General features: G+C 37.6%; 1 protein-coding gene across 5 annotated transcripts in view; it reads right to left on the bottom strand.

Moving 5' to 3' along the window:
- Window positions 1-21,969, bottom strand: part of PIBF1 (progesterone immunomodulatory binding factor 1) — a 215,576-nt gene that overhangs the window by 78,278 nt on the left and 115,329 nt on the right. For all 5 annotated transcript variants that reach the window (XR_009549985.1, XR_009549986.1, XM_007526802.3 and 2 more), the window contains exons 13-14: window positions 20,344-20,434; window positions 651-753 (exon numbers count right to left, since the gene is read on the bottom strand). Coding sequence is in view for 3 of the 5 variants with exons in the window: in XM_007526802.3 (XP_007526864.2) it covers window positions 651-753; window positions 20,344-20,434 (194 nt within the window). In the remaining 2 variants the exon portion in view is untranslated. The remainder of the gene's footprint in view (window positions 1-650; window positions 754-20,343; window positions 20,435-21,969) is intronic.

The raw sequence follows: 21,969 nt of genomic DNA, 5'->3' as shown, positions 1-21,969 counted from the left end.
TGTTATTCTGAAACTCAGGATATAAAAACAGTATCAGTAAGGTGATCATCTTTGCTTTTTAAATTGTTTTATATTCTTGAATTTCGGAACTATGGAAAAATGTAATTAGTTGTTGGCATAAATAGTAAGAAGATTACAATACTATGGAAATGTTCTGTAAATGACATAATAAAGGATAGAGAAAATGTAAAATATGAATTCGACTTTTAAAAATAAATATGAATTTACCTTATACACCAAAACTGTAAGAGTTAACTAGTCTGTACTGAGTGTATTTAATAAGTGATCTTTCACCAAAATAAAAAAAACAAATCTATTTTTAAAATGAGGTTTTAGTTAAAAGCTTAAAATGCCAGTAAAATTTGCTAAACTTGTTTTGCCAGTTGATATCCTCAGAAATCAAAGCTTTGTCTGTCTTGTCTGCAGTTATATTTAGTCTGGGCATTTAATCTCTCTTTTGATCTCCCTTTAGTTGTATACTCTATATAAGTTGCTTTATAAGGCGTTAGCATTTAGTTTCATAAATTGTAACATCATTTTATACTAGCAAACAGCTTATTTTAAAACTGCTCAGAAAACACACAAAGGAGTAACAAAGAATCAAATGCGTTGTGATTCCTGTATGAGTTTCCTTTATTCAAGTTATTTACCTCTTGTGAAAGCTGTGTTATTTGGTCTTTTTGATGTTCCAGGTCTTTTAAAACCAATGAATTTTGTTTTTCTAACTGAAGGACTCTTCTTGCCAAGTGGACACTAGAAATGAAATACAGAAATTAATACTTACAAAAGGATGTATCTGAAATATTTAAAATGTGTTTGCATATTTGCAAACTGACTTACCATTTCCTATTAATTCTTAAATACTAATAGAAAAATATAGTCAGTATTTTTATGTCAACAGTGTTAAGACTGATATTTCAACAAGTCAAAATTTTAAGTTACATTACAATCTGCATAACAATATAACTGTGATACATTACTGTAGTAATAGTTTCTAGTCTTTGCTATAAAAGCGGAGAATCATATTGTGTTATTTGCTTGAAAAGACTGACCACAAGATCACAATTTACAGTTTTTCTTAGTTTTTTAATACAAATTTTCCATTTACAAACAAACCAGGCAATTAGTCCAAACAATAGTAAGCCTTCACTTAAAAAGCTAAATCTTGGGCGGGGTCGATAGCATAATGGTTATGCAAACAGACTCTCATGCCTGAGGCTCCAAAGTCCCAGGTTCAATGGCTGCAGGTTCAATGGCTGGCACCACCTTGAAGAATGCTTAGTAAATGCAAAGATCTGTGTCTCCCAATGCTCAAATGCTGGAGGCAAGTCTCCATAAGTGGTGTAGTGTTGCAGGTATTTCTTCTTTCTTTCTTTCTTTCTTTCTTTCTTTCTTTCTTTCTTTCTTTCTTTCTTTCTTTCTTTCTTTCCTTCTTTCTTTCTTTTTCTTTTTCTTTTTTTAAAAGATTTTATTTATTAATGAGAAAGATAGGAGAGAGAGAGAGAGAGAAAGAACCAGACATCACTCTGGTACATGTACTGCCGGGCATCAAACTCAGGACCTCATGCTTCAGAGTCTAGTGCCTTAGCCACTGCACCACCTCCCCGATCCACAGGTATTTCTCCTTTCTCTGCCTCTCTTCCTATTATACTCTACCAAAAAAAAAAAAAAAGCCATGAAAACAATGGAGTCATGCAGACACTGAGTCCTAGAGATAACTCTGGTAGGAAAAAAAAATGGAAGAATAAAAAAGAAAGGAGAAAATAAAATAAAACAAAAAATGGAAGGCTCTGGGTGATGACACACCTGGTTGAGTGCAAATGTTACAATGTGCAAGGGCTTATGTTCAAGACCCTGGACCCTACCTACAGATGAGGGGAAGTTTCACAAGTACTGAAGCAATGGTGCAGATCTTTCTTCCTTCCTTCTCCCATCCAAGTACTAACCAGGCCCGACCCTGCTTAGCTTCCAAGATCAGACGAGATCGGGCATGTTCAGGTGGTATGGCCATAGACTTTTCCTTCTTTCTTTTCTTCCTTCCTTCCTCTATTCCTCTATCCCTCCCCCTACATTCCTTCCTTTTCTATCTCTCCCTTCCCTCTCAATTTCTCTGTCTCTATCCAATGCATAGTAAATATTAGAAAAATAGAAAAAAAATTAAAAAAACAAGACACAAACAAAAACCCTTGCTGACAGTACTGAGAAGACATGCTACTTCAAAGACTTACTCTGTATTCAGGAAACTTAAGAGGTTTCATATTTATGATACTTTTATTCTCTGTATCAGCCAACTTATATTGGGAATTATGATATTCTTAGAATCTGAGGTAATAGATGTTTCACTGTCAAGATGTGAAATATTTTTGGACTAAAAATTATAAGACAGAAACAACATCACTGGTTGAGATCAAGAAGTCCAAACAAAACTGAAAATATTGCTAAATATCCTATATACGTATTCCTTTTTTAAAAAAACTTTTTATTTTATTATTTTATTTTTTAAAACAGAGAAATGCTCAATTCTAGATTATGGTGGTGTGGACACTGAGACACTGAAGCCTCAAAGTCTCTGCATAATCATTGGTATCTCCTGCCCAGCACACACACACACACCAAACACACAATCTAATCAATAAATTCATTATTATGAATGAAAAAGATGAGTTCTCATAAAAATTTACAAAGAGAACTCAGTAATTAGTTATGATCACATCTAAGTTTTTGCTTTTTGTTTGTATTTTTCTGCTACAAAAGTTTTCCTGTGACTTAGTGGCTGCCTGATTCTACTTCTCCCAATAGACACAGTTCCTTCCTTCTTTTAAGAGAAAGAATGAAAGACAGAAAGAAAAGACAGAGAGACAGAGAGGAGGTGAGACACTAAAGCACCGAGTCACTACTTGTGAAACTTCCCCTTCCCATTGTGCTTCATGTGGTGGCCAGGGGGCTTGAACTTCTTGTACAAGGGAAAATATCTCCCAAATCTAAGGTTTAATTTTTTCAACTGATGTAACATTTTTCTTTATTAATCTTCTAAAGGTAGAGGTGTTAATAAGAGAGAAGTAGAAGAAAGAAATAGAACCAGAACATTATTCTGGAATATGGCAAGGATCAAACTCAGACCCTAAGTCGGAGTAAAGAGCTCTGTATTCACTGACATGGTCAGCATTTACAAAAAAAAATAATGTAGGGGCCTGGTGGTGGCACAGTTGGTTGAGAGCTCGTGTGACCATGGACAAGGACCTGGATGCAAGTCCCTGGCCTCCACCTGTAGTGGGAGAATAATGAAGCAGTGCTGCAGATGTCTTTCTTTCTACCACTCTCTCCCCCCTTCTCTCTTGACTTCTGTCTGTCTAGATCCAACAAGAAAATAAAATATTTAAAAATAATACAATAAGGGAGTCAGGCTGTAGTGCAGTGGTTAAGCGCACGCTGTGCAAAGCGAGAGGACTGCGGAAGGATCCCGGTTTGAACCCCCGGCTCCCCACCTGCAGGGGGGTTGCTTCACAGGCAGTGAAGCAGGTCTGCAGGTGTCTTATCTTTCTCTCTCCCTCTTTGTCTTCCCTTCCTCTCTCCATTTCTCTCTGTCCTATCCAACAACGACATCAAAAACAACAATAATAACTACAACAATAAAAACAACAAGGGCAACAAAAGGGAATAAATAAATATCAGAAAATAATAATAATACAATAAAAATGTGCCATGGGAGATTAAACTCAGAGCTTTATGCATATGTGTTACCAATGAGTCACCTCCTAGCTCAACTTTTGCCATTTTTTTTTTAAAAAAAAAATATATATATATATGAAGAGAGAGGGAATGAGAGAGAGAGAACAAAGCACTGCTTCACCATAGTAGAATTCTTGCTGCTCCCACACAGGCCCTCACAACTACATATGGTGGCTTAAAGCCAGAGCCTCACATATGTGTGAGAGGGGTGATCAACCACAATGAGCCGCATTATGGGGGTAAGTACACTTGAAAATAACAGCTTTGAGAGTCGGGCGTTAGTGCAGCGGGTTAAGCGCAGGTGGCTCAAAGCACAAGGACGGGCATAAGGATCCTGGTTTGAGCCCCCGGCTCCCCACCTGCAGGGGAGTCGCTTCGAAAGTGGTGAAGCAGGTCTGCAGGTGTCTTTCTCTCTCCCTCTCTGTCTTCCCCATCTCTCTCCATTTCTCTCTGTCCTATCCAACAATGATGACATCAATAACAATAACTGCAACAGTAAAAAACAAACAAGGGTAACAAAAGGGAATAAATGAATATTTTAAAAAATAACAGATTTATTGATATGTATTGGGATGCATTGGATCGACCTTCTCGTGGTGCATCCCGTGAGTACCCATTTATTGGGGAAACTGACGATCCTTCCTAGCCGACTGAATCCACATGGATCCCAGTCACTTTCAAAGCCAGCAACAAGCAGACATCAGGCTCAACCTGATGCTGTTGACTGGCTATGGAAGAAGGGCAAACGCTAGAAGAAGAATTGATATGCAGCTTTACATAGTAAAGTTCACCCATTTTAAGTGAGTGATTCAGTGGCTTCTAGTATGTTCAGATTTCTGCACAGCCACTATAATATAATTTCAGAGAATTTTGACTATCTTCTAGAGCAAATTTACACCCATTAGTATCGTAAGTCCTCCATCCACCAGTTTAATAGACTTTGAAAGTGTTTAAAGTTTACAGCTAACCAATTTTCTACCACCACTCCAAATTAAAATAGCTTCTCAAACTCAACATTAAAGTGATGTCTCTAAACAACAATGACATCAATAACAACAATAATAACTACAACAATAAAAAAACCAAGGACAACAAAAAGGAAAATAAATAAATATAAGAAATATAAAACAATAAAGTGAGGTCTCTATAAATAAATGCCTTAAGTTGATTTCATATTGTGTTTACATTTTAAATTTGCTATTCTACTATATTTGCAAATATCAATATTTTATACAGTTGTTCATGAGGTTAATGTAAATATTTTAGACTTATCACCATTCATAGTTATTTCTCATTCCTCAGATTCATTAAAAATAAGCTTTTTCTCCTAGAAGCAATATCATTAGGGTCTTTTTGTATGTGGAAATTTTGCTTATCAGACACATTTGTATAATACTGACTTAATCTACTTAATTTTTTAAGGGTCTCTAGCTTACCTAGGGAGTGTGTCTGATTTGTTTGTTTGTTTGTTTTTATTTATTCAACAGAGCTCTGGCTTATGGTGGTCCCAGGGATTGAACCTGGGACCTTTGGTGCTTTAGGCATGAAAGTTGCTTACCATTATGGCTGCTTGACCTTATGAGCTTATTTTTTGTTGTTGTTTTCTTATTTCTTTATTGGGGGATTAATATTTTACAGTCTACAGTAAATACAATAGTTTGTACATGCACAATATTTCTCAGTTTTCCACATAACAATACAACCCCCACTAGGTCCTCACTATGAACTTAATTTTTAAGTTACACTTGTGACATATTTGTATAATGGTCAGGATAGAACACTGAACACAAATACTATGACACAGAAACAGGGCTGTGGATGAAGTGAATAAGAAGAAAAAGATGCAAAGGTCAGTCATTACCAAGCAATTCTGAAAAAGACGCCTTTAACAGCATGTTTACTAATACTAAATAGCTCATTTGGTTTCTCTCTTTTTCTCCCCCTTTGTTGTCCTTGTTGTTTATTGTTGTTGTTGCTGTCACCATTGTTGGATAGGACAGAGAGAAACTGAGAGAGTAGGGGAAGACAGAGAGGGGGAGAGACACTGTAGACCTACTTCACCACCTGTGAGGCAATCCCTCTACAGGTGGGGAGCCGGGGGCTCAAACTGGGATCCTTACACCAGTCCTTGCGCTTAACCCACTGCGCTACTGCTCAACCCCCCACCCCATTTCTCTTTTTGCTAGGAAACTGCATAGTGTTCAATTGCAGATATGACGTGTGTGCCTATCAAAGCAAAATGTAATGTGACAGAAGACACTAAGTATGTCTTATATATTCCTTCCACTGTATTTCTCTGCTGCTCCTTCAAACTGATGAAGACAGGTTATCCTATTGCTTTCCAGTCCAACATTTTAATTTCTTTTTAAGATTTACTTATTTACTGAGACAGAATGAGAATCCAGTCCAATTTTTTAATTTCTTTTTAAAATTTACTTGTTTACTGAGACAGAATGAGAATCCAGTCCAATTTTTTAATTTCTTTTTAAGATTTACTTATTTACTGAGACAGAACAAGAGTCAGAGCATTACTCTGGCACATCTGATGCCTGCTATTGAATCTGGGACCTCACGCATGCAAGTCAGGCACTCTACCCACTGTGTCACCTCCAGGGCATCCAGTCCAGCTTTTCTTAAAAGTTTCCTTTAAGCTCTTCTCCTATTTCTCACCAAGCAAACCTTTCATGGTATTGATTCTTCTGGTTGACAAAAATTTAGCACATAATACCGTCCTATGTATTCCAGGGTGTCTACTGATAACCTTTTGCATGTGTATTTATTGATTTGTTATTAGTTTTTAACCATAGTACTGCTCATCTCTGGCTTATGGTGGTGTCAGTGACTGAACCTATAACCTCTGGTGTTTCAGTTATGAAAGTCTGTTGTGTTAACCATTATGCTGCTTCCCCAGTGCTATGTGTGGAATCTTTACTCCCTCAAGTGAAGCAATTTGCATGAAGATAGTCATCTTATCCCTTGGGGTCTGTACTGAACAGAGCAACATTTAATTAATCATTTCTGATTCATTTTGTTGTAAGTAAATTTGACTCACATGACTACATCACTAGAAACCATAATCCAAGCTTCAGTAATTGCAATACTTTTAAAATGTACCTATTCACTTATCTCAAGAGTAAATATGAAGGGAGAGAGAGAGAAAGGAGACCAGAGCCCCACTCTCTGGTACACGTGATGCCAAGGACTAAACCCAGAGCCTCACCCATGGCAAGTTCTGTGTTCAATTGCCAAGCCACCTCCCTTGTCACAGGGATACTCTTGTTATAGGTAAATTCAACTAAGTATTTGCATCTAAGCACTTGGCTAGTAACAAAATGTGCATAAATTAATAAGGCAAGAAGGCATCTGTCGCAGCTATCATCTTACTTTTTCATAATTCACCCCCCTAAATCTTCTTTTACAAGGTTTATTAATGAGAGGGGAAGATCACATGCATGAGAAAGCTCTATGAAGTGCCAGACCTCATGCATGCAAGTCCTGTCCTGTACCACTGAGACTGAGCAAGCTCCCTGGGTGAAATCTTCTAAGTTTTTTTTAAAATTATATCTACTTGTATTTATTATTGGATAGAGACAGAGATAAATTGAGAGGGGAGAAGGAGATAGAGAGGGAGAGAGAGAGAGAGAGACACAGATAAATACCTGCAGCCCTGCTTCTCCACCTGTGAAGCTTTTTCCCTGCAGATGGGGACCAGGAGCTTAAACTTGGGTCCTTGCGCATTGTAATGTATGCACTTAACCAGGCGTGCCACAGCCTGGCCCTTCCTTCTATGTCTTTAAATGTGGTGTGTTGTTGTAGTGAGTGATGTGGTGTTATAGGTGGATTCTGATTAGAAACTTGGGGAATTAGAAATGGGTCGGAGTTTATTTTAACTGAAAGTCAAAGCAAGACATGAAGAATTGCTCAATGATCCCCGAATATATGTCTCCCTCATACAATGAAAAACATAACCATTGCAAGTTCTGTATAATAAATAATTCTTATTATGGTCAGGGAAAATTACTTGAAATAGGTATAACAAAATACTTTTTTGTAAATAATGCTATGTGATTTCACCTGTACTAAGATTTAGTTGGCAATCAGGAAGAAACTAATACCACAAGAGAATTGTTTCCATTCTAAAAATTAACCCAAAATTTGAACTGTTACCTAGTAAAGTGATCAATTTCACCACTCTCCCTACCCCATTCTCAGGGATGATCTCCTAGCTCATCACTTCTTGACTCCAACCAATGGGGGTGAGGAGGTGGTTCTACGGTAGAGTCCCTGACTTGCACTGTGATTTTGGCAGTATGCAGGAATTTTAAGCAGATCTCCATAGAGAATGGAGTGGTACTTCTCTCTCACTCAAAAATATTTATTTATATTTTATTTATTTTACCAGGGCACTACTCAGCTCTGGTTCCTGGTGGTGCTGGGGATTGAACCTGGGACCTTTAGTACTTCAGGCATGAAAGTCTGTTTGCGTAACAGTACATTGTACTACAACAATACTTAACTTGCCTTATCAAATAAAAACAAAAATTAAAAAATATGGAACTGGGCAGTGGTTCACCCAATTGACCACACATGCTACCATGCAGAAGGACTGGAGTTCAAGTCCCCACTACCCACCTGCAGGGGGGACACTTCATGAGTAGTGAAACAGGTCTGCAGGGGTCTCTTTCTCTCTCTCTTTTTATTTATTTTTAGAATTTATTTATTTATTCATGATAAAGACAGGAGAGAGAGAAAGAACCAGACATCACTCTGGTACATGTGCTGCTGGGGATTGAACTCAGGACCTCATGGTTGAGAATCCAATGCTTTTCTCCACTGCACCACCTCCTAAACCACTCTCTTTCTTTGTCTTTCCTTCTCTATCTCCCCCATCCATCTCAATTTCTCTCTGTCCTATCCAATACAAAATAGAAAGAGAAAGAAATAAAGAAAAAAATGACCACTAGGCTAGGTGGGCTCATAGTGATGCCACTTTTCTCCAGAGATAATCCTGATGGAAAAAAGAAAGAGAGGGAGAGGTAGGGGGAAGGGAGAGGGGGAAGGGGAGGGGGAGAGGGAGGAAAGAAAAAATGCCCACAAGGATCGGTGGATTTCTCGGGCAGGTATTGAGTCCCAGTGACGACCCTATTGTGTGTGTGTGTGTGTGTGTGTGTGTGTGCGCGCAAATAAACAATTACAAAACAAACAAAAAAGATTCTTAAAATCAGTCCAATTAAAATTCCTGATCAACAAAAATGTGAACTTATACAAAGGAGAATAAAGGAGAGGAAGGTAAGTTTTCGTGTGCATAAGTTTGCTACAGGAAATCTGCTGTTTTTCCTTTTTATTATGAAGCTCAGTCCATTGTGAAAGTTTCAACTAAAGGCTCTTTATAAAACTAGACAGAAACTTAAACAAAAGGTCTATTGCAAGCTGTAAATCTTGCAATGTGAAAGGTTTAAGAACCTTCAGAAAAGTCTACACATTCAAATCTGCCAAAACAAATAGAGAAGCACACACTAAGACCACATTAGGGCCTGGGTGTTACCCATTCAGTGATGCAGGTTAAAGAGAATAACCAAAATATGCAACCAGAAAATCTTGTTTGCTATTTTCAAAACAGTCATGACCGAAACAAAAACATTACGGCAGCTTTTCAAGTTTAGTCAAGTCAAGAAGAGCTCATTTTATTTTAATCTACTTTAATTATATAAGCCCTTTTAACTTTCCACAACTTTGCCCCAGAAAGAGTTTAACCTAATATTTAGTTTAGTTATTGTTCATATCTCCAGTGAAACATCCAAATGTGAGCAAGCTTATTTAAAATAATGTGTTTATGAAGACTGTTCTGGAGTTAATTTTTGGTCTTTGTTGGATCTTCATCATTCCAAGCTAACTTTTTCAGGTAAGAAGTGACAGAGTCAGAAATGGAAATATACCTCAAAACTGAATCTTCCCCTACTATCGTGGCCAGGTTTAAATTTGGGTTGTAAGCAGGTGTACTATCCAGGTGAGCTATCTTGTCAGCTGGAATTAATTTTTGAACTAAAAATACTAATTCTGTTACATCTTTATAGGACATTGGCATTATAGTATAATTCTTAAGAAACTGACTAAGAAAAAAACCTCAAAACTTTTTCACCAAGAGAGGGAGTGTCTCTACTAATTATTTCAAGAGTTTTCACTGAAATTAAAAAAAAATAGTTAAAAAATATTCTATTTGTTTTCATTTAAAATTTTTTTTTAATTTTCCCTTTTTGTTTCCCTTGTTGTTATAGTTATTATTGTTGTTATTGATGTTGTTATTGGTGGTTGGACAGAGAGAAATGGAGAGAGGAGGGGAAGACAGAGAGGGGAAAGACAGACACCTGCAGACCTGCTTCACCGCCTGTGAGGCGATTTCTCTGCAGGTGGGGAGCCAGGGCCTCAAACCGGGATCCTTCTGCAGGTCCTTGTGATTTGCGCCATGTGCGCTTAACCCGCTGTACTACCGCCCAATTCCCTTGTTTTCATTTTAATGAAAGATACAAAGAAAGATACTCAGAAAGAGGGAGTGAAATTACGAGTATACTACTCAACTCTGGCTTATGGGTGCTAGGGATTGAACCTGGGGCTTCAGAGCCTCAGGCCTGAAAGGCTTTTGTATAACCATTATACTTTTTCCCTAGCCCAACATTAAACTTTTAAATTATATCCAATAATACCATAAGCATGTAAGTATAAATACTATATATGTATGTGCATATGTATAATAATTTATCCTAATTCAGTGCATGGGAATGAACCCATGGTGCTGCGCATGTACAGTGATGACTGAGTGTCCTCTTTGTTCAATTTCTTAATTCTATATCCTTTGAGAGAGAAAAAGAAGAGAGTGGTCGGGAGATGGTGCAGTAGATAAAGCATTGGACTCTCAAGTATTAAGTCCCAAGTTCAATCCCCAGCAGCACATGTACCAAAGTGATGTCTGGTTCTTTCTCTCTCTCACTAATAAATAAATACAATCAAAGAAGAAGGAGGAGGAGGAGGAGGAGGAGGAGGAGGAGGAGGAGGAGGAGGAGGAGGAGGAGGAGAAGGAGGAGAAGGAGAAGAAGGAGGAGAAGGAGGAGGAGGAGAAGGAGAAGAAGAAGAAGAAGAAGAAGAAGAAGCAGAAGAAGAAGAAGAAGAAGAAGAAGCAGAAGAAGAAGAAGAAGAAGAAGCAGAAGAAGAAGAAGAAGAAGAAGAAGAGGAAGAAAGGTGAGACAGTGAGAGAAGCAGACATCAAAGCACTATTCTACCACCAGTTCCCTTGGTACTTCTCATGTGGTGTCAGGGATTGAGCCCAAGACCTCACATATGGTAAGTGATGTGTTTTACCTAATAATGTCTATCAAAGCTCCTGCATAAACTTCTGAATGACTATCATTGGATTCCGGGATTATCAGTACTTTTCTAAAATAAAAATGTACTATTTTTTTTATAATCAGATACCCTATCTAATTAGGTATTGCCCTAAAATATCAAAATGTGGTTGTAGAATAGATGAAGCTTTTAAATCAAGTTCAGCAATAAATGGGATATATTGTGAGTAGCTGGAAAATAAATTCCCCTGAAATACTAATATATTTTGGTATAGGCTGATATATTATGAAAAAGTTCATTAGACAAACATTTCGTTTGTTGCTTTGAATGAGCTGTTTTATAACTTATAACTTATCTAAGTTTCCATCATTTTTATGTCAAATATAATTTAATATATATTTTCAGTGGTTATACTGCTTTCATTTTATATCTCAGTAAACAGAACTTAAATGGCATTAAGCCGTTAACATTAAGTATCAACTGAAAAATTAATGGTGGCCCAGGAACTGGTATAGTGGCTAGTTTTGTACCTGAAATCACAAGATCCCGAGTTTGATCCTTGGCATCATGTGGGCCAGAGTGAGGCTCACTTCTCTGTCTTTCATGATAATAAGTAAATAAATATCAAAAGCAAATACATTCTTTTAAAAAAATAAACATTAAATATGGACTTTACACACTCAGAAGTGCATCAGATACTAAACTGGGATCTTCTGTGCCACAGGTCACTTTTATGCATACAGTAGAAACTCAGTAAAAGCTGAATGAGCAAAGGAATGCATAAATGTCTTCTTGGTTATCTAGTCTTACTTTCTTGTTTCTCGGTTTAGATGACCTGAGAAGCACTTCCTCAAAATAACCCTCTGGTTCACCATGAGAAGAATGCCTGGCTCCAGCTGGTAAGAGATATTAATAGCTATGCCCATTAGGCACTTGTTCAGGGCACATAGATAGCAGCTTAGTGATAAAATCTTCAGAAATATTTAGACAGTTAAGATTATTCAGAATATGAATCAGTTGTGGTTCCTTAAATCTTCACTTTAACTATTAAGAAATCAACATCTGTTTTTTTAAATTCCTTTAAAAAAATAGTAAGGTAATAGCAGTAATTGCCTTCAATTTTAGAGGAACTCAGCATTTTGAACTAAAGAAAGGAAGCTTAAGTCAGCAGTTTTCTTTCTTTTTTGTTCCACTTGTGACAAGGATTATTTCGAAGGGTTGAAAAAAAGAAAGAAACTAAGAGAAAGACTTTTCTTCAAAGTTTAATTGTTAGTACTTTATTGATCTTACCACTGATTAAACATTCCCCTTCCCCCCAAAAAGCCCCTATATTATTTTACTCTAGGTAACAAAATGCTTAAAAAAAGGATATGCTGAGCATTATAAAATATCCTGTTACTTTTTCTGTGTGTGTGTGTGTGTGTGTGTACCTCCAGGGTTATCACTGGGGCTCACTGCCTGCACTACCAATTCACTGCTCCTGGAAGCCATTTTCCCAATTTTTGTTGCCCTTTTTTTTTTTTTAATTTTTTTTATATTTTATTTTATTTATTTATTCCCTTTTGTTGCCCTTGTTGTTTTATTGTTGTAGTTATTATTGATGTCGTTGTTGTTGGATAGGACAGAGAGAAATGGAGAGAGGAGGGGAAGACAGAGAGGGGGAGAGAAAGATAGACACCTGCAGACCTGCTTCACTGCCTGTGAAGGGACCTGCCTGCAGGTGGGGAGCCAGGGGCTTGAACTGGGATCCTGACGCTGGTCCTTGAGCTTAGCGCCACCTGCGCTTAACCCGTTGTGCTACAGCCTGACTCCCGCCCTTGTTATTGGATAGGACAGAGAGAACTTGAGAAAGGAGGGAGGGGGGGTGAAGTGGGGGGGGTGGGGAAAACACCTGCAGACCTGCTTCACTGTCTGTGAAGTGACCCCCCCTGCAGGTGGGGAGTTGGGGCATCTTTACAGCTGGTCCTTACACTTTGAGCAATGTGCACTTAATCTGCTGCACTACTGCCCAGCCCCACTTTTTCTAATTTTTTAAAATTTTATTTTAAATTTTATTTATTTATTTATTTATTTATTTATTTATTTATTTTTACCAGAGCACTGTTCAGCTCTGGTTTATGGTAGTGTGGGGGATTGAACCTGGGACTTCAAAGCCTCAGGCATGACAGTCTGTTTGCATAACCATTATGCTATCTACCCTCCTCCCCATGTTTTCTAATTTTTTAAAAAATATTTTATTTATTTCTTAATGAGAAAGACAGAAGAGAGAGAAAGACAGAGAAAGGAAGGGAGAGAGAGAAAGACAGATAGAGAGAAAGGGAGGTCAAGAGAGAGAGAGAGAGAGAACACCAGACATCATTCTGGTACATGTGCTGCCAGGGATTGAATTCAGGACTTCATGCTTGAGACTAACACTTTACCCACTGTGCTACCTCCGGACCATCTTTGAGTGATCTTTGGAGGGACTCAAAGTAGAATGGGAATAAGGTAGAACTATAAACAATGCTTCAAATATCTAATTGACAAATATTTCTTCAGAAGACTGAGTGACATAGTCCAGCCACAAACTGATATTTGCTGGTCACATAGCTTTGATCTACATTTCCCAAGACATGTAGCTTAACAAGTAAAAGACACAAATTCTGAATATCCCTATGTACATCTCATGAAATGGTTTATATCTTATATCACTTTTGATAGTCATAAAGATACTTCCAAAATTTCTACAGAACTATTAAGAGGGTAGTTTTTCCTACTTAGTGAGTAATGTCTCTAAATGTTTAAAGCAATTCATAAAAAAAAAAGCAAAAGACAAATATAAGCAGTTTTGAATCCTCAGAGAGACAAATCTACTAGTTACAATTACATAATACTAGGTGGAGACAGTGGAGGATAAACAAAAGTAAGATACGGTTACCAACTTTGTGGGACTTTCCATTTAGTTGGACAAGTGATATTGGTAAGGAGATTTAATATAATAAAAGAAAAATTCTTGTGGTATAGAGAAAATAAACTTTTATACATTAAACTACCTCAGTTTGGCAAGAGAGGAGAATCAAGCTAGAGAGTTTGGGTCACATGGGGAGGCTTCAAAATCTGATCAGAGATATTTAGTTATTTGTATTTTTTATTACTGATTTAATAGTGATAAGAAGATAATAGTGGTATTATTCCATACCAATCCCACCACCAAAGTTCAGTGCTCTCTCTTCCCCAGCGATAACCACACTTCTCCCAAGGTCTTAGATATGGGTTGACTTTTTTTTTTTTTTTTTAATATATGAGTGAGTAAAAACAAAGTGAAAGTGTCCTCCCAAAGCAGTATAAATATAGGTAGGGCAAAGAGGAATTGGTTAAAAAAATTAGCTGGGTGAACTAAAGAACCAATTAATATAGGAAGATTTTTCTCAATATACTTTAAGCAATATCATCTCTGAGGGCATCTAATAGATCTTTAAAGATAATTAATTATGCACTTTTTTATGAGGAAAAGAGAGGTAGAGTAGAATCTAGAGCATCACTCTGTCACATATGTTGCTGGGCATAGAATCTTAGGAGCTCATGCTTAAGGACCCCATACTTTGTATGCTATGCCAGTTCTCATTCTACCTTTAGAAAATTTCTTGGTCAGGATGTGATGTCATGAGAACCAGGACCACAGGAATACCAAAGGAGACCACCTGGGACCAAAACAAGACAGGACTAGAACGACATCAGGAACCCACTAAATCACCAGTGAGTACAAACACGTGTGGCTGGTGGACAGAGAGGAGCCTAGGGAGAAATTAAGTGGCTGGTAACAGTCCGGTAGTTTATCAGAGACACCACCTCCAGTCTGTTCCACCAACAAGGGAACGGTTGAAGGGAGGAAAGAACTACCCAGAGACACACCAAGTGCAACTCTGAGTCTCCATTGCTACTACCCTCAGAATCTGAAGCAGTGGCAGGGAGGCACACCAGGGGAAAGAGATCTAACCAGGAAATTCAGGAGAAGACCTATACCTCGGTGGCATAGCAGTGGGGCTGTGAAAGTCTCTTTGCATAACCAGTGGATTATCACTGCCACACCATGCTTTATCTCTTGGCCAGGAGTCAGTGATTAAGGTAAGAAGCCTACTTATAGTTTAAAAGCCCTCAGGCTCCCATAGCATACAGGTAAGAAAAAGCACAAAAGAGGCTTTTAAGCCACTGAGCTCCAAATGAGGGATTAAAATACTATTGAAATAACTATTAATTTCCACCACTGTGAACCCTTTAATTACCTTACTTAGACACAAGTCATTCCAGGCAATAGTGATCAGTAATTTGAAAAGTACTGAAAAAGGGAACTCATAACATAATATGTAAAATGGTTAAACCAACAAGAAGAAATAGTGGAGAAATGAACCAGGACAAGAGTCCAGCTAAAAGCCCCCCAAAGGTTGAAGCACAAAATAATGAGGTCAACATCCAAACACTAGCTAAGGAAATAATCACAGGAGTGAGTAAAGAGCTTGAAAGAATTATAATCAGAAATACAGGAACAACAAATGAGACTCTAGAAGAAAACACTAATTATCTCAAAGTTATTAAGAGAGCTGAAAGCTGAAATAGCTGAGCTAAGAACACAACTAGCTGAACAAGCTAAAACAGTATCAGAAAACAAAACAGATGAACTCCAGAAAACAGTAGAGGGCAGAGAGAATAGAATCAATGAGGCTGAAGACAGAATTAGCAAGATCCAGGATGAATTAGAGACAACTAAAAAAGAAGTAAGAGATCTCAAAAAGAGATTAAGAGATACTGAAAACAACAACCAAGTCCTATGGGATGACTTCAAAAGAAACAATATACGCATTATTGGCTTAACAGAGGAAGAGAGAGAGGGAGAGGAAGAAAGCATTCTTCAGGCCATAATAGCTGAAAACTTCTCTAGTCTAGACAACACCAAAGACATAAAGATTCAAGAAGCCCAGAGGGTCCCAAACAGAATTAACCCAGACTTAAAGACACTAAGATACATCATATTTAGAATGGAAAGGAATAAGGATAAAGAAAGGATCCTGAAGGCTGCAAGAGAAAAACAAAGTTACCTACAGAGGAAAACCCATAAGATTAGCAGCAGACATCTCCACACAAACACTACATGCCAGAAGAGAATGGCAAGATATCTATTGAGTACTCAATGAGAAAGACTTTTTTTTTCCTAGACACCTACTAACTTCCAAAACTAAGTAAAAGGAAGTAGATAAGATGAACAGGCCCATCACAGCTAATGAAATTGAAACAGTTATAAAAAATCTTCATCAAACCAGATGGTTTTACAAATGAATTCTACAAAACCTTCAAAGAAGAACCCCTACTTTTAAAAGTCTTCCAGAAGATTGAAGACACTGGAATACTCCCTTCCAGAGACTATGAAGCCAACATCACTCTGATACCAAAAGCAGACAGGGACACAACCAAAAAAGAAAACTACAGACCAATATCTCTGACGAACATAGATGCTAAAATACTGAACAAAATTCTAGCCAACCGGATACAGCAGTATATTAAAAAGATTGTTCATCATGACCAAGTGGGGTTTATCCCAGGCATGCAAGGTTAGTTTAATATGTGTAAATCAATAAACGTGATCCACCACATCAACAAAAGCAAGACCAAAAACCACATGGTCACATCAATAGATGCAGAGAAAACCTTTGACAAAATACAACATCCCTTTATGATGAAAACACTACAAAAAATGGGAATAGATGGAAAATTCCTGAAGATAGTGGAGTCTATATATAGCAAACCTACAGCCAACATCATACTCAATGGTGAAAAACTGGAAGCATTTCCCCTCAGATCAGGTACTAGACAACGCTGCCCACTATCACCATTACTAGTCAACACAGTGTTGGAAGTTCTTGCCATAGCAATCAGGCAGGAGCAAGGAATTAAAGGGATACAGATTGGAAGAGAAGAAGTCAAACTCTCCCTATTTGCAGAAGACATGATAGTATACAAAGAAAAACCTAAGGAATGCAGCAAGAAGCTTTGGGATATCATCAGGCAATACAATAAGGTGTCAGGCTACAAAATTAACATTCAAAAGTCAGTGGCATTCCTCTATGCAAACACTAAGTTAAAAGAAATTGAAATCCAGAAATCAATTCCTTTTACTATAGCAACAAAAACAATAAAATATCTAGGAGTAAACCTAACCAAAGAAGTGAAAGACTTGTATACTGAAAATTATGACTCACTACTCATGGAAATTGAAAAAGACACAAAGAAGTAGAAAGATATTCCATGTTCATGGGTTGGAAAAATTAACATCATCAAAATGAGTATAATACCCAGAGCCATCTACAAATTTAATGCTATCCCCATCAAGATCCCAACCACATTTTTTAGGAGAATAGAACAAATGTTACAAATGTTTATCTGGAACCAGAAAAGATCTAGAATTGCCAAAACAATCTTGAGAAAAAGTACAGAACCAGAGGCATCATACTCCCAGTTCTCAAATTGTATTACAGGGCCATTGTCATCAAAACTGCTTGGTACTGGAACATGAATAGATATATTGACCAGTGGAATAGAACTGAGAGCCCAGAAGTAAGCCCTCCACCTATGGACATCTAATCTTTGACAAAGGTGCCCAGACTATTAAATGGGGAAAGCAGAGTCTCTTCAACAAATGGTGTTGGAAACAATGGGTTGAAACATGCAGAAGAATGAAACTGAACCACCATATTTCACCAAATACAAAAGTAAATTCCCAGTGGATCAAGCAAGGACTTGGATGTTAGACCACAAACTATCAGATTCTTAGAGGAAAATATTGACAGAACTCTTTTCTGCATAAATTTTAAAGACATCTTCAATGAAACGAATCCAATTACTAAGAAGACAAAGACAAGCATAAACCTATGGGACTACATCAAATGAAAAAGCTTCTGCACAGATAAAGAAACTACTACCCAAACCAAGAGACCCCTCACAGAATGGGAGAAGATCTTTACATGCTATACATCAGACAAGAGGCTAATAACCAGAATACATAAAGAACTTGCAAATCTCAACAACAAGACAATAAACCCATCCCAAAATGGGGGGAGGACATGGACAGAATATTCACCACAGAAGAGATCCAAAAGGCCAAGAAACACATGAAAAAATGCTCCAAGTCTCTGATTGTCAGAGAAATGCAAATAAAGACAACAATGAGATACCACTTGCTTCCTGTGAGAATGTCATACATCAGAAAAGGTAACAGCAGCAAATGCTGAAGAGGTTGTGGGGACAAAGGAACCCTCCTACATTGCTGGTAGGAATGTAAATGGGTCCAACCTCTGTGGAGAGCAGTCTAGAGAACTCTCAGAAGGCTAGAAATGGACCTACCCTGTGATCCTGCAATTCCCCTCCTGGGGATATATCCTAAGGAACCCAACACACCCATCCCAAAAGATCTGTGTACACATATGTTCTTGGCAGCACAATTTGTAACAGCCAAAACCTGGAAGCAACCCAGGTGTCCAACAACAGATGAGTGGCTGAGCAAGTTGTGGTATATATATACAATGGAATACTACTCAGCTATAAAAAATGGTGACTTCACCGTTTTCAGCCTATCTTGGATGGATCTTGAAAAATTCATGTTAAGTGAAATACATTAGAAACAGAAGGATGAATATGGGATGATCTCACCTCTCAGGCAGAAGTTGAAAAACAAGATCAGAAGAGGAAACACAAGTAGAACCTGAACTGGTATTGGCGTATTGCACCAAAGTAAAAGACTCTGGGGTGGGTGGGTGCAGAGAATACAGATCCAAGAAGGATGACAGAGGACCTAGTGGGGGTTGTATTGTTATAAGGAAAACTGGGAAATGTTATGCATGTACAAACTATTGTATTTACTGTTGAATGTAAAACATTAATTCCCCAATAAAGAAATTTAAAACAACAAAAAAAGAAGACTTCTTGGTCAGGACCAGGCAGTGGTCAACTTAGTTGAGCATACACATTGCCATGAACAAAGAGCTGAGTTTCAAGACCATTCCCCACTATCTGGGCTGGGAGTGGAAAGGGGAGGGGGGAGAGGAAAAAGATGGTACAATGACAGAGAAGTCTCACAAGTAGTGAAGCAATGCTACAGGTATCTCTTTCTCTCTTCCCTTCTCACTGTCTCTCTGTCTTGCCAAATATAAGAAAAATAAATAAAGCAATCAATAAACAAAAATTTTGGTCTTCACAAGCTATTTTATACTTTCAAACCACAATATATATGCTATTTTGTATTTGATTTTCTTCCTTTTGGTGCCTTTGTTGTTTTATTGTTGTTGTATTTATTATTGTTGTTGTTATTGATGTCTTTGTTGTTGGATAGGACAGAAAGAAATGGAGAGAGGAAAGGAAGACAGAGAGGGGGACAGAAAGATAGACACCTGCAGACCTGCTTCACCGCTTGTAAAGCAACTCCCCTTCAGGTGGGGATCCAGGGGCTTGAACCAGTATCATTAATGCCAGTTCTCGTGCTTCATGCCACATGCACTTAACCATCTGAGCTACCACCCGGCCCCCACTATCTATTTTTTAAAAATATTTTATTTATTTACATATTAGATAGAGACAAATTTAAAGAAGTGGTGGAGATATCGAGGGGAAAAGAGACACCTGCAGCCCTGATTCACTACTTGTGAAGCTTTCCCCCTGCAGGTGAGGACCAGGGGCTTGAACCCAGGTCCTTGTGCACTGTAATGTGTGCTCTTAACCAACTATGCCACCACCTGGCAATATAGTCTCTTTCTTTATGTATCTGTCTTTATATATCTTTATATATATGTCTTTAAAAAAAAAGGAAAGAAAGAGCACAATTAATCGATTTAACCATATATATATATATTTTAAATTATTTTTTTATTAAAAAAGGAGACATTAACAAAACCATAGGACAAGAGGGGTACAACTCCACACAATTCCCATCGATTTAACCATATTTTGGGTATGAAAACAGTTGAAATACACCTGAAATAGTATGAAAATAAAATAAGCATCATTCCATTACCACTGAACTTAATTCTAGGAAAAGTCTAATATAGACCTCTATTCTACTAACCATTAAACTCACTTAAAGATACATGAAATGCATGATTGTTATTTAGTATCTTTTATTCTGTGAGTAATTTAATATTTATGCATGCTAAGAACAAAGTAATTTTGTCACTCAACTCAGCACATTATCAAAAAGCATAATGTAATTACCTTTAGCTCAAGTAGATAAGTAAAACAAATATGTATTGATTTTACCTTTGCTTTAGTCGTCTTTTGGCTGTTGTGGGAACATTAGCACCATAGCCATAGGAAAAAAGAATCCTTTCAGCCTCATCTTCATTTTCAACTGGAAAACATTAAAATGTATTATGTAAAGTGACTTCTTTATCTTAAAAAGCGCAGTAGAAAGGGGAAAAAAAGAGGTAGTAATAAATTGGGGAAAAGTGCATTAGAAGGACTAATGGATAATTTCAAACAGTAACTAGATACATATTTCTTAAAGTCTATGCTTACTTGGATTTGTTCCACTTATTTTTAAAAGGTATAAGGGATTATATCATAAGACACATTATGTTTTCTCATAAAAAAGCATAATAACATAGATGTGCTATTCTGAATGATTCAAAGGCTTTTGTGCATGAAGTTTGTTATATAATGACTATTTTCAATTCGGAAAGATTTATTTTTTATTTTTTATTTTTTATGTTATTTATTCCCTTTTGTTGCCCTTGTTGTTTTATTGTTGTAGTTGTCGTTGTTGGATAGGACAGAGAGAAATGGAGACAGGAGGGGAAGACAGAGAGGAGGAGAGAAAGATAGACACCTGTAGACCTGCTTCACCGCCTGTGAAGTGACTCCCCTGCAGGTGGGGAGTCGGGGCTCGAACCGGGATCCTTATGCTGGTCCTTGTGCTTTGCGCCACCTGCGCTTAACCCGCTGCGCTACAGCCCGACTCCCAGGAAAGATTTTTTAAAAATAATTTTTTTCAGAAGAATACGTTTATCTTTGCTATAGTAAAATTATGCATTTAATCAGAAATGTGAAAAATGCTCAATTTCAAGAATGTATTGATGATTTTTTTAAAAACAGAGCAGTAATCATTTCTAGCTTATGGTGGTAGTGTGGGGCATTGAACCTGAGACCTTGGAGCCTTAGGCATTAAAGTCTTATTTGCATATGCTATCTCCTCCACCTCCAATGGCCTTTCAAAAATTATTTTAAAAAACTTAGCAAGACAGGTGGAGGGTAGATAGCATAATGGTTATACAAACAGGCTCTCATGCCTAAGACTCCAAAGTCCCAAGTCCCAGGTTCAATTCCCCCGTACCACCATAAGCCAGAGCTGAGCAGTGCTCTGGGTTAAGAAAAAAAAAGAAAAAACTTAGCAAGACTTACTATTAAAAAATTAATTAACTAGGGGGCCGGGTGGTGGCACACCTGGTTGAGCACACATGTTACAGTGCACAAGGACCCAGGTTCGAGCCCCCGATCCCCACCTGCAGAAGGAAAGCTTTACAAGTGGTGAAGCAGGACTGCAGGTGTCTCCCTCTCTCCCTCTCTATCTCCTATATCCTCTCGATTTCTGACGGTCTCTATCCAATAAATAAAGATAATGCATAATCACGATGCTGTTTTCCCAGTCCAGAATGCTTACTTTTAAATTTTGCTATTATGTAACCCTTGGATAGTGTGTTGTTTTACCAGGCATACCAGCAGGCTCAAATCCAACCCCCACTGCATTGCAGGAAGCTTTGTTGCTGTGATCTCTTTCAATCTCTATCCAAAAAACAACCAAAACAAAATACTCACTAAAAGGAATTTAACTCACCTATTAGCATTTTTAAAGCATTTGTTATTATTTATTTATTTATTGGATAGAGA

The sequence above is a fragment of the Erinaceus europaeus genome, chromosome 5 (assembly GCF_950295315.1).
Source record: "Erinaceus europaeus chromosome 5, mEriEur2.1, whole genome shotgun sequence".
Lineage (NCBI taxonomy): Eukaryota > Metazoa > Chordata > Mammalia > Eulipotyphla > Erinaceidae > Erinaceus > Erinaceus europaeus.
Note: the sequence above shows the minus strand (reverse complement) of the source record. Positions and strands in the feature narration are given on the sequence as shown.